Source organism: Zalophus californianus, chromosome 11 (genome assembly GCF_009762305.2).
Source record: "Zalophus californianus isolate mZalCal1 chromosome 11, mZalCal1.pri.v2, whole genome shotgun sequence".
NCBI classification, from domain to species: Eukaryota; Metazoa; Chordata; class Mammalia; order Carnivora; family Otariidae; genus Zalophus; species Zalophus californianus.
In genome coordinates, this window is record NC_045605.1 from 77983555 (window position 1) to 78002368 (window position 18814).

General features: G+C 38.5%; 1 protein-coding gene across 5 annotated transcripts in view; it reads left to right on the top strand.

Moving 5' to 3' along the window:
- Positions 1-1682: 1682 nt before the first annotated feature.
- LUZP2 (leucine zipper protein 2) overlaps positions 1683-18814 on the top strand; it is a 474590-nt gene continuing 457458 nt past the window's right edge. For 2 of the 5 annotated variants that reach the window (XM_027580793.2, XM_027580794.2), the window contains exon 1: positions 1890-2007. Coding sequence is in view for 1 of the 5 variants with exons in the window: in XM_027580791.2 (XP_027436592.2) it covers positions 1946-2007 (62 nt within the window). In the remaining 4 variants the exon portion in view is untranslated. Of the gene's footprint in view, positions 2008-18814 lie in introns of all 5 variants that reach the window. The other 3 variants (XM_027580791.2, XM_027580792.2, XM_027580790.2) reach the window with 3 other exon arrangements.

The window sequence follows — 18814 nt, forward strand, 5'->3', positions numbered from 1 at the left end:
ACTGAAATACATATTTTCCTTTGGAGTCAGAGTTCTGTTTTAGGAGAGTGTAGTGCAGTTTTTCTCTGTAAATGACATGTAATTCATATGTGAGTTCATTTTTATATATGCCTAGTTCTATCTATTGTGGACCCTATTGTCCAAAGGGCTGGTATCCAGTTTGCAAAAGTTATTACTCTTCTGTTTTAGTAGTCTGGGGTTTGAAAGCAATATCTGTTCTGTATAAATGTCTTAAACTTCAGTCCCATTAAAAGCAAAAACAAAAACAAATCAGTACATTAGATGATTAATTCTTTAAGCTTGTATCCTTTTTAAAATAAAGCTTTATAACAAATATTTTTCTTGCAAATCATGTTTCAAAAATTAGATTAAAAGGGATGTTTCATCTACATTTTACTGTAAGGGTCTTGCCCCTGAGAAAATAGAATGTGAGCTGAACCCTCTGGATAGGAATTCCTGTTGACCACCTGACCTTTGCCCCTCGGGGTCTTTGGTACACTTCGGTCTTTACTGAACATCAGCTTTTTGTTAGTTGTACTAGGTATAATGTTCCAGGCAACGGTAGGGTTTGCTTAAGATTTAAAAGAATCAAGTTCTTTGTTTTTTTTTTTTTTTTTTTTTTATCCAGCCTAAATTTTCATGGTCTTCAGTTACCTCATTTCTGTAATAGGGACAACATTAATTTATATCTCTCTGGGATGACTCTGGTGAGGATCAATCTAATAATGTATGAAGGAGTACTTTATAACATTTAACCAAGAAATACTGCTGGAAGATCAAAAATAAACCATGTTGTAAGGACCCTAGGATTGAACATCTCAGTAAGCGAAGTTGGCTGTTTTCCAGACTTGCTTTTACAAAAATACTACTTTGTATTAGAGTTTTTATTTTACTAATTTTTCCAAAAATAAAGCTTAATACCAGATGTTTATTATAGAAAATTTGAAAAGTATAGAAAACAAAATGACAGTCTTTTGCCCCCGGATACCACCACTCTGAGTGAATTGCTGTTAGCATTTTGATATATCTCCTCACCTGAAGGGAAGGACCCCTTCAGGTGAGTGTAATTGGGCCACCAGCTCCAACCCCACTACCCGCTGCTGGTACTAGGGGACAGATTGAAATTGAAGGAAGATCAGAAATCTTCAAAACCCAGAAGCAGCAGACGTTTTAACTTATGTCCCGAAACCTCTTTATATTCCACGTTTCCGGACTAAGAACCTTGCAGTGCAGCTTTATGGGCTCAGGGTCCGTTTCTGGACACTGCTCACTCCTGCTTTTCTAATATCTGGCTCAGGCTAATCATTATGCATTTCTGATTAGAATATTTGAAACACTCTCTAGAGCGACATTTTTCCAAACACTGTAATCAGGTGAGGGACACCTGCCTGCGACTCTGAGCGACTCTGAGCGTCTGAGAGTCTTTCCCAGTGAATTCTGTCTCACATCCTGCTGAGTACTCAGGCTCAATTACTGGAAGATTAGATTTCTTTCTTCGCCCCCCACCCCCGCCCCGCCCTTCCCCTCCCCTTCCTCCTTCTCCCCAGCCTCCAGAGAAGGAGAATGAATGATCAGCCCCAAGAGGGTGTGCAGCCGGGTGAGCGCAGCCTGTAGACCCGAGCGCGGGGCCATCTCCGCCCCCCCCCCGCCCCCCGCCCGCGCCGCCTCCAGCGCGAGTGACAACGCGCCCTCCAGGCTCGGGAGCAGCGGCCTGCCGAACAATCCCCGGTAGGGCTCGCCTCGCTGGTGACATCACTGCCGAAGATACTCCCCGCTCTCAGTGCCTGCCTTCGCGAGGCGTCCGTCCGTTTGTCTGTTTCCTTCCGTCCGCTGCAGACGGCTCTTCGCCGGCCGGGGACAGAGCCAGGCGCCGCGGAGCGACAGGACCCGGAGGAGGAGGGAGAGCAAAGGCAGCGAGGGAAGGAGGACCCCGGCAGGCGACAGCATGAAATTCAGCCCAGCGCACTACTTGCTGCCTCTCCTGCCGGCGCTGGTCCTCAGCACCAGGTGAGTCCGGGAGCGGGAGTGACCGGAGCCGAGGGGCGCCGCCGGTGGGCTGGTCCTACTGCAGGTCACCTGTGGGGGCCAAGGACAGACACTTCAGCTCTTTGCATCTCCCGCCTAAGTTAAAGGGTACCTCTGTGTTTTGGGCTCTGAAATCATTCCGGGAGAGTAGAGCCCTTTTCTAGTTACCCTAGCCCTTAGAGAAAGTCTCAGTGTTCCTATCAGTGAGGGGACTAAGCGCTTCCCCCTTCAAAGAAAAGATGTTTTTCTCCAGCCCTAGTAGGAGCACAGATAACAGGCAGTGACAGACCAAAATAAAGGAAATGGAGAGACAATGAGGGAATTGTCACCGGGCCATGTCTTTACATTAGAGCTGTCTTAATAGCCACAGGGCTTACCTCCTCTAAATGTGTCTGATTTTAAGGTACCGGAACCAGAGAAAAATGATTAATACTGGAAGATGGTAAGCTTTGTACAAAAGTTCCTGGACATGTGAAATGGCCTGTTTTAAGTTCTTGAGTAGGCTTAGTGGTAGGCATTTTCATTTGGCTATCTTGTGAACAGGTCTAATTAAAGAACACACAAGGCGATGAAAAGTTAGAAGACACTCTCAGAGTGCTGATACAGAGACCCTAGTCAGAAACAATTAAGTACTGTACTCGTCACTGGCCACAGATGGGACTTTAAGCCCCAGTACAGAGAAGCTATTTTTAGTGGAGGTTTAAAATGCAGTGGTTGAAAAGAGTTTTGTGACTCCCCACTGTTGATCAAGTCCCAAAGTTGGTGATGGGTTTGCATGCTTTGTCCTCAAGAGAAGCACAAAGGTGGTCTGTTTCATTGCCCAGGACTGAGCCTTTATTCTGTATGCCCTTAACATCATACTGGCAGCAACCTCTTTCCCTTGGCTACTATGAAATAAAATAATCCTCTCAGCATGAGGATCGTTTCAAATCTCTGTGAATGGAAACATTATCTGATTGTGCATCTGATGGAAAATGAAGAGGGAAAACAGGATTATATCAAATTCTGAAATTAAGAATGAGGAAAACTCATTATCTGTAAAAATGAGGCAGTAAAATTCTTGATTCCATTCTTAATCTATACATCCTCTTTCAGATTCTTCTAACCAGACTTTCCTTTTAGAGTGAGGACTGTTTGATTTAGCCCTAATCGTTCATAAACTTAGTCTTTCCTTGCAGACAAAGCCCAGGTGACTTTCCCAGATTAAAATGGAATATGAGTTATATATATTTTTTTATTTTTTCTAAGGGTTGCTTGTCACTTCGGTTCACAAAATGCAGATGGTTTCAAAATCACTTTGCTTCCCAGTATTTTACTAACTTACTCCAATTACAGAACCCATTTTAATATTTGTGGTTAACTCTAAATGACTCAGTGCAAATTGTACATCAGTCATCTTTTTTAAGTGTCTTGCCACTTACTCTGAACTCTTGTTGTAGTTTAATAACTGTGATTTCTAGAAAAAGGAAATTCTCAAAGTTTGAACACTTAAGTAGGTGCCTGTCATCATATGCACAAAATAATAAATATTTAAACAATAGAAACCCAGCCCACAATGATTTTTAAAGACAGTGAAAATCTCTAGTGTTCCCAAAGTCCATTTGCTTTTTAAGGATGCTATAATTTAAGTGACTCAGGAAGCTGTATAGTCTCTAGCTTTTAAAGTTTTAGTATTGGTTACATAATACAAAAAGCCATCATCTTTCCTTTTATGGAAGTGTTAATTTTTAGTAGGATAAAATTTTTAAATAGCCAACACATTTATTACAACAAAAATTAGAATTACTCATTCCTAGTTTACTTTAGATATGAAACTTCTGCAGTATCGTTTGTATCTAAAAACTTATGTCAGGTCTTTAAATTTTCCTTCTTGCAACTCAACAGAAAGAGCATGTTGGGCTTAAAGTGAAACTTTTCATAATCAGTGCTCTGTCTTGTTGTGATTACTCTGTAGCAATTTATTTTACTGGATATCCAGATCATCTTGTGACAGCAGATTTGACAATGAATATGCTACTACCAAATACGTCATTTTGCAAGAAGAGATTATATTTTAATGGTTTCTAACAGAAGGCCATTCTCTTTGTGATAGTTAAGATCTCTTATAGGCATATGGTTCATGTGCAGGCTAGAACCTCAACTAAACAGGTTTGTAAGAACAGTTGCATTAGTAGAGATGAGTTTATTGTCCTCCTGAGAAAAAACTGTAGTTCAGCCATGAGCACCTGGTGACAGTGGATTTTTCTAGCCAAAGACTTTTTGTTAGTTTCTTAGTCAGTGGTCTTGTGTGTGAAGCAAGTGGCATTTCACATGCTTATATCATGTTGAAAGCATTAGCATTAGCAAAGCATTAGCAAAGATTTTCTTACAGCCTTTGGATGGTATCATTTTTATTGTCAAGTTCTTTTCAAAGTGTTAAGAATGTGGATCTGAGTCTCTTAATGCAAAAAAAAAAAAAAAAGTATTCGTTTCAACATCCCTTTCTCTGGGCATAGCTCTTTAATACCAGATTATTATCTTTCCAAGAGGCCTAAAGTTTAGTTTTGTTTTATAGTAAAGGAATGTGTTCACTAAGGCACATGCTACAATTAGAGAAAGATTGTTACTGTATAATAGTTTTTTATCCACAGGGATGAAAACTGTAAAACAGTTTTGCCTTTTAAATATGAATTTTTTGGATAGCTTTCTGTTTTCGTTTGCTCTTCGTCTTCACATTTCTGTAACAACTTTAGGTGCTGAAGCCGAAAAATTCCATAATTTACACCATCGTGAACGACTTTGATGCCCCTCAATCAGAGTTACTTTGTCTTGAAAAAAAGTTAAATGTTCACCATCAACAATAACCAAGAATTATTTTACTGGTAAGCCCCATGGAGTTAAAAAAGCGCTGTTTAATTTTCTGGATATTGTCCCTCCTGTTTAGAAAGTACATACAAATTCAAAACATCAAGTTAATGTTATGAATTATGAAGTTAATGCAGAAACCCATTTAACCTGTGCACAAATAAATGTGGTCAAAGAAAGCAAACATGTTGGCTTAATAGCTTTAGAGTAGAATGACTATACTTTTTTAAAGAGCTTCCTTCTGTAGGAGTATTAAATTGCTGTTCAAGGCAGCCAGCAATTCACTTCAGAAAGAAGTAGTATAGGTATTGAAAGGAATAGTAGGGTGAAAAAATCTTTAGAAGTTCTTGGTGAAAAGGGACCCATGGAGTGCTGGAGAAGGCTTGTGCTTTAGTCTGTTGAACCTCAGTTCCTTTATGCTGTGATTCTACTCTTGATGCCTTTGGTTTATTGAGTTTTAAATGACTTAATGGGAAGAGAAACATGGCAGGGGAGGAGTGAAGGTCTACTGACTTCTGGTGGTGTTCCGTCAAGCAAGGACTTTAAGCAGATGGTAGGCTTATAGTCCTCCCCATAGGAGTCACCTTAGAGGTCTCTCCTGGGCCCTCTGATCAGCAGTCATACCACATGTTTACTTTGGAATCTATTTTTAGATATTATATATTGAAGATGCTCTAGGCTCTTATTTGCTCTGTACCTTAAACTAACCTCAGAATTAAATTGATGTATAGGATAAAGAAAAGACTGGAATCACAATAAAAACACAATAAGCACCTTTTTTAAAAAAATTAAGCAAATAAATTTGATGTAGGAAGCAGTCTTCCTTAACACCCCCCCCCCGCCACCCGCTGTTGATATGAGGTAATTGTGGGTTTGTTTTCCCAAGCCCTACACAGAGTGAGTCTTGCCACAGACACCTTTATATGGCCCTATGTACATTCCTTTGAGATAAGAATTGCACTCTTCTGTGTAATCAAGTTAGAGACAGGTCTTCTCTTGGCTAAGAAGATATTAACAAGCGAATTTTTGATTTCAAATTTCAATTCTGGACCTTAGTTGCCTATTTCCAATAGCAATTTTTAAAATGACTTATTTGGGGATTATCTTTGTGGATTAATTCCCCTCACGACTAATAAGAGACCCCTCAAACATTTATGATTTGATCACAATTGTCCCACACCAAACTCCAGGTAATTGGAAGGGGGAATTTGACCTACCCACCAGGAAGCAAAAAATCACTGAAACCACTGAGAGGTATGTGATTGTAATGATGTTTTTTCTCAAGAGTGTCTTGAGAGCACTTGTGTGTGGTACGTGTGCTTGAGAGCCTGTTGTTGACTGATTTCTAAAGGAAATCCCCTTAATAAATAGGGCTAAATCTTTTAACCTGATTAAACAGATATTTAATATTAAGTTTTCTTCTCCAGAAAAGAAAAAAAAAATCCATTTGAACTTCATAACTTTAGAAGTTGTCTGAGATGTCTTCATTATCACACATTAGAAGTGTGCCTGCAATGTGTCAGGCATCAGGACCATAAGATACTAGTTACAGATGCATGTCCTCATAATTGAGTCATGTACAGAAATAGTGTCAAGGCAAAATTAGGTAAAATAGCAACAAACAGTTTAAAGTTCTAGATAGGAATAGAGAAAACAGTGACTAGTGCCATTGAAGAAGTATCAGGAGTAACTTACTTCCACTTTCAAGGGCAGTGAGAGAAGGAATATTTTGTAATAAACTTTAACATCCTGCAACACTTGCTAACCATATGATGTTAGGTAAATTGCTTATCCTATCCAGTTTTCCCATGAAGAAAATAGGACTACTTGTAGAAACTACCTGAGAGGTAAGGACTGAACGAGTTTATTTAGGAAAGGAGTTTGCATACTTCTTGGGACATAAGAAGTGATCCACCAGGGGTTAGCCTGTGCAGTTACTTTGATTATGTTCACAAAATGTTTGTGTCTGTGATTGATTGGACATAGCAAAATAAATGAAAAATTGGATACAAGTCAGTTGAATGACAGAAATTAACAAGAATTACAGTCCTCATCCAAAAGAAAGAAAATATTGGCAAAGAAGAGAGGAAGCAATAGAAGTAATGAGGGTTATCTTGTTACTAGGCTGGTTCTTTCCAAAAGTGTTTTGGTGGCAAAGTGCCTGGGTGATGCTGTGCACTTTGGCCAACACCATGAAAAATTGCGTTATCATATAGAATATGATTTAGCACAGAAGTGCATATTTAGCTACCTGTATATCTATTTAAAATTTAATTGTATATATAGCACATAAAAATAACAAATCAAAGCCACGAGTGCAGGTGTCAATAAAAGGATGCTATGAAACTGCATAAGCAGGATTGATATAGAAGGTTCTACAATTTTATTTTCTACTTGTCAGTTGATTTCCTAATCTGTTAAATACATTTTCTTTTAATTTTTCTAAATACGTGACACAGATTTTTGTCTACTGTTGAGAACAGTTTGAAAACCAGTGATATAGAAGAAACCTAACTATGTGTGAAGAATCATCACATGAAAGGGTTATCCCTAAGCTAATTTTGAAAATGACCTTATTGATCATCTAGTTTCAATTAGTTTGCACATATTTTATCGTAAACTTTTCGTAATTTTGCCAGAAATCATGGCAATCATTAAATGAAAATATTTTTTTTTGCCATAGATTATTGTGTGTGTATGTGAACGGGTGTTGATGTCTGTTAATCTAGTGAATCATAGAAAAGAGTATTATTTGCTGCTATGGGGAGATATAAAGCATAGATAATGGTAAGTCTGCATCGAAGAGAGGACATGTTTACTGGGGCATCTACGAACTTTGCTTCATAATTATGGGAGGTAAAAAAATATCAAAATAAACCATCACGTTCAAATACGAGCTGAAGGTCAACCAAGTAAACAGTGTGCTCTGAGAATGCTTTGATAAACACTAGGAGACATCGTTATACCATAGGTAGTGATTGCATTGCAATTATGTCTGACTTGTTTGGTGTTGCTTTCAAGTGTTTTAATCTCTTTAAAGAGTTTGTTATTGGGAAGCATACTGTGAATATAAGGTTGCATTCTAGTCTAAAGCCCTTCATTTTAGAGATGAGAACAGTGAGGTCCAAAGTGACAGACTCTCATCTAAGTTCACATAGGAAAACCAGAATGAGGACTTAGAATTTTCCCCAGTATTCTTTCTGTTCTATCATGTGACTGCTTTCCATGACATAGTTCTTCTATAATCAAGCCATCTTTGTATAGTTGGTCCCTACAATATATTCAGAATTTTTCCAGTTATCGTGGAGTAAGAAGTAGTTCTAAAACATTCTCTGAGCACATATACTCATGATAGAACAACAGGCTACCGTCAAAGGAAATCACAGCAATGCAGATTTGAACGCCATTTATTTGTCTATATTCAGTTGTTTTTTGAAGAGTGAGCTGGCTTAAAAAGAGACTCCAGGTCATTTTCAAAACCCAAAGCAGTCATTAATGAGTTCTCACCTTTGCAGGCAATTTACCCCTCAAGCAATATACCTCTAATGGTCCCTGTTGATTTTTCAGTTCTGTTGTGAAGGTGATATTGTTGGTGCCCTTGGGATCTTTTCATTGAAACTATTTCCTACAAATGGAGTTCCTAGCTAGGCATTTGCTTTTATATTCCTCTCCTGTTAAATCTATGTTGTAATTCTGTGGTATTGCTCAATGGGAAACACACTCAACTGTCTTACAAAGATGAGTTCCTAAATATGTTCACATTGAACTTTATGGTGAGCATACATTTTGTTTGGTTTATGTGTCTCTACATTTTATCATGGCCAATGAGCAACTTATATAGGGTTATATATTTTTAGGATCAGTTGGTCACAGATTTTATCCTGCGTGTACATATTACAAGCTCTTTTTCACTGGATAGGTTTCTTAACCATCCAGACTTCAATTACTCATCTGTAAAATGGAAAATAATGTCCATCTTTTAGGGTTATTAGGATTAAAGAAAATGTGCTTAAGTGCACATAGCTGTACTTCACAGTCTTTAAGAGATCCTAGGACATGTCAGCTATTACTATAGGTAGAGAGTACAATTTAGTGTGTGAATTTTATATTGGATACCTCAAGCAACCAACATTTAATGATTTTATTAAAAATCAAAATAAATTCCTTAAGTGAGTTGATTCTGATAAGATTTTGCTGGGGGGAGGGAGGGAGGGAGGGAATTGAGCCCAGTGACTGATCCTTGGGGGACAAATGGAAACTAAACCATGCAAAAACTTGACATCTTCCAAAATAGTCCCTGCAGCTGAGCTAAGGTATTGGTAGCAGCTATTGCAGATTCTGGACCAGCTTCATCTCATGTCCTTATAGAGGATGTGACTTCCTCCTGCCTATCCTCCAGAGGATTATTAGGGTTTCTGATTTCCTGTCCTTCAAACTAATATTCAGAACACTTTGAGCAGAAGCATGTAGTGAGCAGGGTTTACAGGAAGTATCTGCCCTGTCATATGGTTTAAATTCAAAGAATATGAACTCAGACTTTGGATTAGCCTCACTAGCTACATGACTTCATGTCAGTTAACAACTCGTAGCCACACTGTCCTCATCAATTAAAAAAAAGTGATAACAATGCTTCTTTGATTTAAGAGTATTTAATAAGCTAATGTGCAAAAAGAAGAGTGTCTGGAACTGAGAAATTCAAATTCAACTCAATATATTTCCACTCTTATCTGATTGAAAGGGTTTAGAGCAATTTTACCCTACCTTAGTTTACTTTGATTTCAGAAAGTGCTGTCTTTCATCAACATACCTCTCATGGGCAAGACAGAAGTATCGGTGAAGAGATTTTGGAGCTCAGTCCCATCTTCGCTTATCACAGATGATAAAACTGAAGGGAGACTGTATATTTCCTTTCTAAATTCATGCAGATAATTTGAGACCAAAGTAAAAGCCAATTCTGGGACATCCTAACCCATCCCAGTTAGCAGCAATGTTTAAGCACCTGCAACTTCAAGAAAAAATAAAGGAAACCAGTATAGCCTCACCTAGCTTCTATTTTGGGTCTGAAGGCTCTAAATTATCTGGCTAATAGTTAAACATTAAATATAGTTATTAAAATTATATTACCATAATATGTTAATGCCTTTTAAGTAAGTTCATTTTTCCAAGTTTATCTGAAGATGAGAGAGCCAAGGAGGTCTATCTTAAACTGGGACAGCATAACAGCCACAAGCCTTTTAGACGAACTGAGGGTTCTGAACTCTATAATCATTCAGTCTTCTCACATGGGGTAAGCTTGGTCATGACCTCCACAGAATGGTGACGAAGGGGCTAGAATGGCAAAGGGAAACGAGAAACCTCACACACTAGGTCTCTGAATGGTGTATGCGTGGACAGAGATGGTGCCAGTGGAAAGTCCCAGATTACTAGACTTTCTGTTTTCATTGGTTTGTTGTTGTTGTTGTTGTTATTTTGTTTTTAAAATTCTCTTTTCTAACACTTGCAGTCATTCATTGGCTGTCTTTGCAGTGAACTAAGCCATTCGCATTGGGCAGGAAAAAGGGGGGAGACTGAATTATAAGAGAAACAAGACAGTGCATGAAAAATTGAAGTGGCGTGTTGGCAAGAAGCAGATATGGTTGAAGAAGCTTTATATTGTTGAGAGCATGTAGCTTTTTCCTTCAGATGCCACAAAGTGAAATGTGAGCTCATTCTACAGATAAGTTCATATGAAAATGGGGCAGACTTTTCTTTTTCTGACACTACAATTTAGAAAAATATTGAAAGGTATCAAATCCCTTGGTGTGTTGTATGTATCTTTCTTCCAGTTGGTCCTTTGATACTGTAAGTATCAAACATGTAAGTTACAGATTCAGCCAGTATTTTTGAGGACTAATTAATTACCTGACAGTGTGCTAGATGCTTGCTTTTCTGTTAACTTAACGCTTCCTTGCAACCCGTTTTACTTAAACACCTTTACCATGAGGGAGACTGGGTTTCGGACTCATTAAACGATTAGCCTACATTCTCCCAGCTAGAAAGTGGTTACATTTGAACCCCTTTATTCTGAGAATTGCTTTATGAATGACTCTATAGCACTGGCCATAGGATTTAATTTCTAAATAAATACAAGATGAAGAAAAATAATGTATGATACAAATAAGAATGCCAAAACTAAACCATGTTGACAAATAACTGTTTACATGAGGTGGGACAGGCTACATTAAAAATATTCTTAGAATTACAGCTGAAACTAGTATGTTATATATTAAATATACCTCAATTAGAAAATACTAAAAATCAAAAGATAAAAATAATCTATTAAAAAATAACTTCTTAAATCAGCCCAAGAAATTCATTAGTTTGATAACTAGCCAAATTGAAGCCTTTATAATAAATACAAAAGTTTGCTAGCTAATACTCCTCATATTCCTATGTAGAAAACAGTCTTTAGATCAGTGTTTCTCGAAGTATATTCCTCAGTGTACCTAAATTAGAATGCCCTGGGAAGCTTGTAAAAAGGCAACTTCCTGACCCCTGCCCTTAGACTTACTAGATTAGATTCCCTGAGGAAGTGGCCAAGGAATTTTCATTTTAACCTGGACCTCAGGTGCTTCCAATGCACAGGAAAGCCTGGAAGCCGCTGGTCCAGTATTTGAGAACTATAGAGTCTAGAACACTTGAAATCTTTGGCATTTATTCAACATGCACGTTGCAGCTGAAGTCAGGAGGATAGAAATATGATGTCTTGGCAAAAAAATTATGCTTGTTTTTACATGTATATACTTTTTTTTAAAGATTTACTTATTTGATAGCACAAGCAGGGGGAGCGGCAGGCAGAGGAAGAGGGAGAAGTAGACTCCCCCCTGAGCAGAAAGCTGATACGGGACTCAATCCGAGGACTTTGGGATCATGACCTGAGCTGAAGGAAGACACTTAACAGACTGAGACCCCCAGGTGACCCCCACATGTATATAAATTTAATAACTAAGTATCTTCTCATATACCAGGTTGCATTTATCAGTCAAGTTACATGAGAATAAATCCCTGCCTCATTTAAAAAAAAAAATTGCAGAGGGCTGCAAAGGGCAGAGAAAATCGTCAAACTAAATGATATAAAACTATTACATGGATTTATCAGGGACCACAGTCTATTTAGAAAGTACTGGAGAGTGAGGTGAAATCTTAGAAACTCTGAAAAGAATGAAAACTAACTCTACATCCTTCCCCACGTTTATCACTTCAAGTTATGTGACAAAGATGTGATAAAAACTAAGACCTACCTATGAGGCTCTACAAATGCTTATTGTTTTCTACTTGGGGCAGGAAATCAGAGTTTTCAGATGAAGTAATATTAGCCTGGCAAAAAAAGTTTTGGTCACCCCCCCTCCCCACACACATCCCACCATCTGCCTTAACAGCACTTGGTTTTGCATGATGTGGAAAAATAATTTTCTGGATTAATTTTCTGGATTAAGCAGAATGTGCAACTATGTTAGCCATATATTGTGTCCATTCTTTTCTTCTGCAGTTTCAGTTCTCATGGAAGAACAAAAGAATCAAAAGATGATAACGATAACACATAATCACTCTTATAGAATACTTTAAACCAGGCTAAGCCTCACAATAAATGCATGGTGTGCTTACTGATGTTGCCTTCGGTTTATATATGTGGAAAATAAGGCACACAGGGGTTAAGATTACCTGACCAAGGCTGTAAACTGGTAAGTGGATTCTAAAGTCAAATGCCAAATAGCACTAGAGCCCATGCTCTTAATCACTATGCTACAGCGCCTTCTAGCGTGTGATGTAAGGCCCTGGAATGAGCCCGTGTCAGCTTGTGTCCCTCTCATCTGTGGGTTCTGATTTACATAGAGAAGGAAAGAAAAATGTCTTCTCAGGTATCCCTTGAGCTCACAACTAAAGTTCTAACTAAAATAATGTGTATTTTTTCTTGTTCTCATTGTGAAAGAAAATAATTGTATTTATGTAATATTGTCTTTATTTGTGGATGTTGTTTTCCAAAGTCAAAAGCAATGAACTACAATGTTCTACTGCCTGGCTCCAGAGGGCATCCAGATTTTAACTGTGGGGTTTAGGAACACGTGGTAGAGATCAGACTGACCTAATTGCAGCTTATCACCTTCTACCTGTGTGATCCTAGGTAGTGCTCTCAACTGCTCAGACTCAATTTTTTTTTTTATTAAAGATTTTATTTATTTTTCAACAGAGAGACAGCGAGAGAGGGAACACAAGCAGGGGGAGTGGGAGAGGGAGAAGCAGACTTCCCGCTAAGCAGGGAGCCCAATGTGGGACTCGATCCCAGAACCCTGGGATCATGACCCGAGTTGAAGGCAGACGCTTAACGACTGAGCCACCCAGGCACCCTCAGACTCATAATTTAATTTTTAAAATTTATAACAGTGGTTAAGGTTTTTTTTTATGTTTAAGAATTGTGCTACACAGTTCTCTGGGGTAATTTTATTTAATGCTTTTCCATACCTCATGAGGGTATTTTGTAGATTAGAACAGTAAGGATTAAAGAAGTTAATACCTCTAAGGTTACAAAATTACTTAAAGGTAGAGGTGGAATTTGAACCCATGATTTATTAGGCATAAGCCTCAAGGTCAGGATTCTCAGGCAAAACTGAAATTCATTTAACACTGAAATTCGTGGTGTCAGGCATTTGGAAAGTAGCTCAGAAACAGCTGTTGAGAACCTAATGCAGACCAGCGTAAAAAAAAGTGACTTGTGTTATATGCACAGGGATGCCCGACCTGGGGGGATGCAGTGTGCGGTAGGTTATGCCTCATTTATAAGCAAACCCTCATAACCTCCCCATGTCACAAGTAGTATCATCTTTGGTTTCAAAGATGTGAAAAACAACAGACTCATCATTTGAACTCGGTCTATCTTGAAGACAGACCTGTCAGATTTTCCTTAGGAAGCTTAAGTGCTGATGGTTTACTGGAACTACACTTCCATTGGTCGTCAGAAGATGGCACTATGAAGTACAAAGTGCGGTACAATCCTATCTCTGTTCTAGATTTAACCCCTTTATAAACTGACATATCTCAAAATAGATATCTTTAAAAAATGGCTTGATTTCACATCAAAATCAAGAGGTATATACGTATGTGCAACTATAGGTGTGTATGTACCTGTATGTATGCATGTGAATAACATGCTTTATCGTGTATATAGTACATGTTATATATATATAACTTTTAATAATGTAAAACATAGATCTTTTAAAGTTTTCTGAAAATTTATTCTTAAAAATAGTCTTTATTTGGTAGCATGCTTCTGTTGGTTTAGTTCCATTCATCACTGTAGTAATTCCTCTATGTCCACTTTCCTCCTCAAGGAGAATTAGACCCGAAAATTGAAAAATGTACCCATTTCCCCTATATACTCTTTTACTCAAGTGACATATTAAAAGGATTCTCAAGGACAGATTTAAAGGGGAAGTAGGCATCATGTGAGGAAGACATGTCTGACATTTTTATACTTATATTTTTAAAAGATTTTTTAAGTTTATTTGACAGAGAGCGTGCGCGCGCTCACAAGCGAGGGGGCGGGGCAGCGGGAGAGGGAGAAGCGGGACTCCCTGTGGAGGACACCTGACTCAATCCCAGGACCCTGGGATCATAACCTGAGCTGAAGGCAGACACTGAGCCAACTGAGCCACCCAGGCGTCCCCGTCTTTATACCATCTAAGTTTTAATTTTCATACATGCTTATACATTTTCACATGACCTGTGCAGCAATTAGTAACAGCCCCTTTTTATAAAAATTAGGAGGCCATTTACTGGTGGTGGTAGGAGGCCCAGACCTGAGGCTTTGAGTCCCACTTTTACAGCGCCAGATGGAGTGTCTGGTGAGAGCCTGCTTTCTGGTCACGTAGGTGGTGTCCCTCTGGGGTGGAGAGAAGTGAGAGAGGGCACACACTCTTGTGTCTCTTATAAGGGCACTGATCTCATCATGAGGGCTCCACTGTCATCACCTAATTGCTTCTTAAATCATAATATTTCAGATCTCAATGGGTCTTTCTACCTAGCCCTTCAATTTTATGAATGTATACATTTAGGCTCCTAGATGTCAAGTAACTTACCAAAACAGGTGCAATTACTTAATAGTACACTCAAGACAAAGGGAGGAAAAAAAAAAAATAAGGAAGACTTTGCATGTTTTTATTGGCAATCCAGCATCAGTCTTTCATAAAAACTGAACACCTCATCATGATCTTGAACTCACCTAATCATTGTAAAATATTCTTTAAAAATTACAAATTAATAATTATAGTGGTTTTTGTTTCAGATGTCTAAAATGTTCTTCAACACAAGTGTAAATGATTTAAAAAAAGAAAAAAAACCTCAGTGACTTCGAGCTCTTGGTTCCTTTCTAACAGTTGCTACTACGTTCAGCATTAGTTTATATATAATAAATAAATCTTGGCTTGTCAAAAATGGGTCTTTTACTGGGCACCTGGGTGGCTCAGTCGTTAACTGTCTGCCTTCGGCTCGGGTCATGATCCCAGGGTCCTGGGATCGAGCCCTGCATTGGGCTCTCTGCTCGGCGGGAAGCCTGCTTCTCCCTCTCCCACTCCCCCTGCTTGTGTTCCCTCTCTCGCTGTTGTCTCTCTCTGTCAAATAAATAAAATCTTAAAAAAAAAAAAATGGGTCTTTTACTTTCTGGTGCTGGTGTTTTCGCCTGTCTGGCATAGTTTTACTCTGTCTCTCTTTTTCTTTTTTTTTTAATTTGTTTTACTTTTTTTAAGATTTTGTTTATTTATTTGAGAGAGAGAGAGGGAGAGAGCACAAGCAGGGAGAGTGGCAGAGGGAGAAGCAGGCTCCTCACTGAGCAAGGAGCCTGATGCGGGACTCGATCCCGGGACCCTGGGATCTTGACCTGAGGCATCTCTCTCTTTTTCTTTATTATTTTAACAAAATAGATGATGATTTTTATTTTTATTTTTTTGCCACTTGAGAGAGATTAACATGATTTTCTTCCAATTGCTGGAGACAAACTATCATTGCCATCTTCTTTTAAAAGAATGAAAATTGTATTGACTGACAACCAAATGACCAAAAATACAAAATAACCAGAAATGGAGCCATGTTTGCCTGCTTGTGAATTCATAAAAGATTTGAATTTATCTGAGCTAAAAAATCTATACACGGGAAAGAAAATCTATAGAGTCATAAGATGGTTAGTCATAATCCTGTAGTAATCATTGGTAAAGTTTTATTTTTATCATCAGTGTAGTAACAAGAGAAATGGATGAGACTTGTTTTAAGTCAACAGCTATGTCTTAAAGTATTTTCAGATATTAAGAAAATACAAATTTATCAGTAGCCACTTTTAGATCCTGATTCTTTGTGACTATTTAAAGAATTAAAAGTGTACAGAATATTATTCTTTTTAGTATGCTCATGACCTATATAATACAAGACCCATATGGTTTTGTCTGTGGCTCCTTTCTATTTATCATCCCTTACAGTGACAACTAAGTTGCAGGGCCCAAAGCCTAGGTTGCACCATGGAAGATCGGTGGGTGAATCTCATTAGTAACAAACAAAGGCTAAATTCTGGCATAAATGTGTGAATTGCTCTTTCCGGAAATCATCATTTGTCTACCTGTAACCTTTCAGATGCTGAATGTACAGTTTTTCCCAAAGAAGTGATGAAAAGGTGATAGGCTAGGAAAATAGGAGTTGCTAGACGGAATGCTAAGTGGAAGATCAAGTAAGAATGGAATTGATTCAGTGTTTTGACGTGTGCAAGTATGGAACATTCTGTAAATACTGTCAGGATTCCCTGGCTGCATTTTCTAATAAGCACGGTGGTTTGGGGGGATGGAGGGCGGACAGATCATTGGAAAATAGAATGCTTTAAGGATAAGTAGTGAGCACAGTGCCCATAAAACTGACTCCTGTGATGTGTCACTGGTGTTGAGCTTGAGTTTGTGGAAGAGGAATCTGGATTGATGGGAGAGAAATGCTTCACTGAATACAGAGAGCATTTCTGTATTGTTTTGTTTTGTTTTCTCCTGGCAATAAAAAGGATATATAAGCCAAACTGGCAGAAAGAGGGAGTAAGTCATCGGTGATGATGAGTCCCTTATTCCTCATCCGTAGTGAAACAGAGTGTAGTAGCATGAGAAGAATGGATTCAGAGTATGTGTGCTTGCCTTATACCTGAGCCACCCTGAACAAATAGTCCCCACATTTCAGGGGAGCTCATAAGGTAGCTGGGCGGGGCTGCAGCAAGAATGAGGGAGGCATGCAGTGGTATTGGGGGCAAGCACATAATAAGATCAGGCCCCTGTCTTCCTCCAGCCCAACTCCCCACTGGATGATTAAGAATTTCATTTCATGGGGGATGGAATGGTATCCTCTTTATAGGTAGCCAGCTGGATTTATGTTGTTTATATAAAGAAAATTATTAATATAATTTTGTGGTTAGGTTTTGAGCATTTTTTGTTTTTTGTTCTCTCAAGGATGAAGAGATGAGGTTATGACAACACAGCAGTATTACATGAAACTAATTACCAGGACCATTTTTTAAAGAATTCTCCCTACTGGTGTTGGAGCAAGCAATGCTGTTGGAATAAGACCCTCAGATGAAAAACAGCTCTGTTAGAATGCACAGCTCAGAGAAAGCCAAATTCATAAAACCAAGGACTGGAGAGGACAGGCTCAAGCTCATTAGAGATAAACATAAAAGCTGACTTTTCCTGTGACTTTAGGTCAGGTGTCCCCAAATGGGGAGTGAATGAACTATTAGACCAAAAGTTGTAACAATCACTGTCACTAAGCCTTTTCTGCTGATTTGGACTCTGAGTGCTTGCAAGTGAAGGATGCTGGTTATCAGTTATTTGCTCTTCCCAAATTTCTGGGCAAAGACTAGAGCCAGGAAGCCAGTCATAATTTTTTTAGAAACTCACCGAACTAACCCAGGGCCTCTATTCCAGGGGATGTGTGTTCATCCAGAGATTTTTTTTTTTTTTTCTTCCCTGGAGTATGTCATGGAATTACACACATACTGTGCTCAGTAGCCCCAGATGTGTGTGGTAAGAGGATAGAAGTGGATAGTTAATGCTGGAGAGGCCACATCTTCTGTAATTTATTCTCCTTCTTCTGGAGAGGTTTAATTTCCTGAACCCAAGGACACTGAGCTATAAATGACACTTTTGAGAACCAGCAAGAGAAATAATTTGACAACTGGTTGGTTTAATAGCAAAGAAGGATATGCAAATTGATTCAGTTAATATATACTAGTTAATATTTACTAAGAAACTGATAAATGCCAGTAAATAATGTGAATTGCTTGGGAGCTCAGACGCATAAGACATGGACCCTTTATGGAATGTGGGGGACACCAAACTGCCAAACAGAGGAGTAAAGATTCCTACTTCTGGGGATGGAGAGGAGAGAGCTGTGGAAGGTGTCACAGAAATCAGTGTCTCTTTTTGTTGGGGGGGGTTTCAACACTTAGAGCGTTTAGGCAAAAATTTGCTTAGGAAAATAAATTCCAGGAAGAGAACAGCAATGTGTAAAGGCATTAAGGTTAAAATAATTAATAATAATATTCAAACTCCATAGAGTATAAGCAGAACAGTAAGAAGGGGAAATGGGCAAACCTATCTTCCATACTAAAAAAAAAAAAAAAAGTCCCCTTTTTTGTTATATAAATTTGGATTAAAATTTGTCACGTAAATGAATCTTAATGTACCTTGAGTAGCCCCAGCAAATTTTATATTGAGTTTATATATAACTAATGTATTATCACTATCTACAAACACATTTTTACCATTTTCAAATATGACTATGACATTTTGCTGGGTTTCCAAAAAATGAGGCAGATCTGCCTGGGAGCAGGCAGTCCATACACATGCATGCGACATCTTCAGCCTTGTATGAAATTGTATAATAACCGTACAGT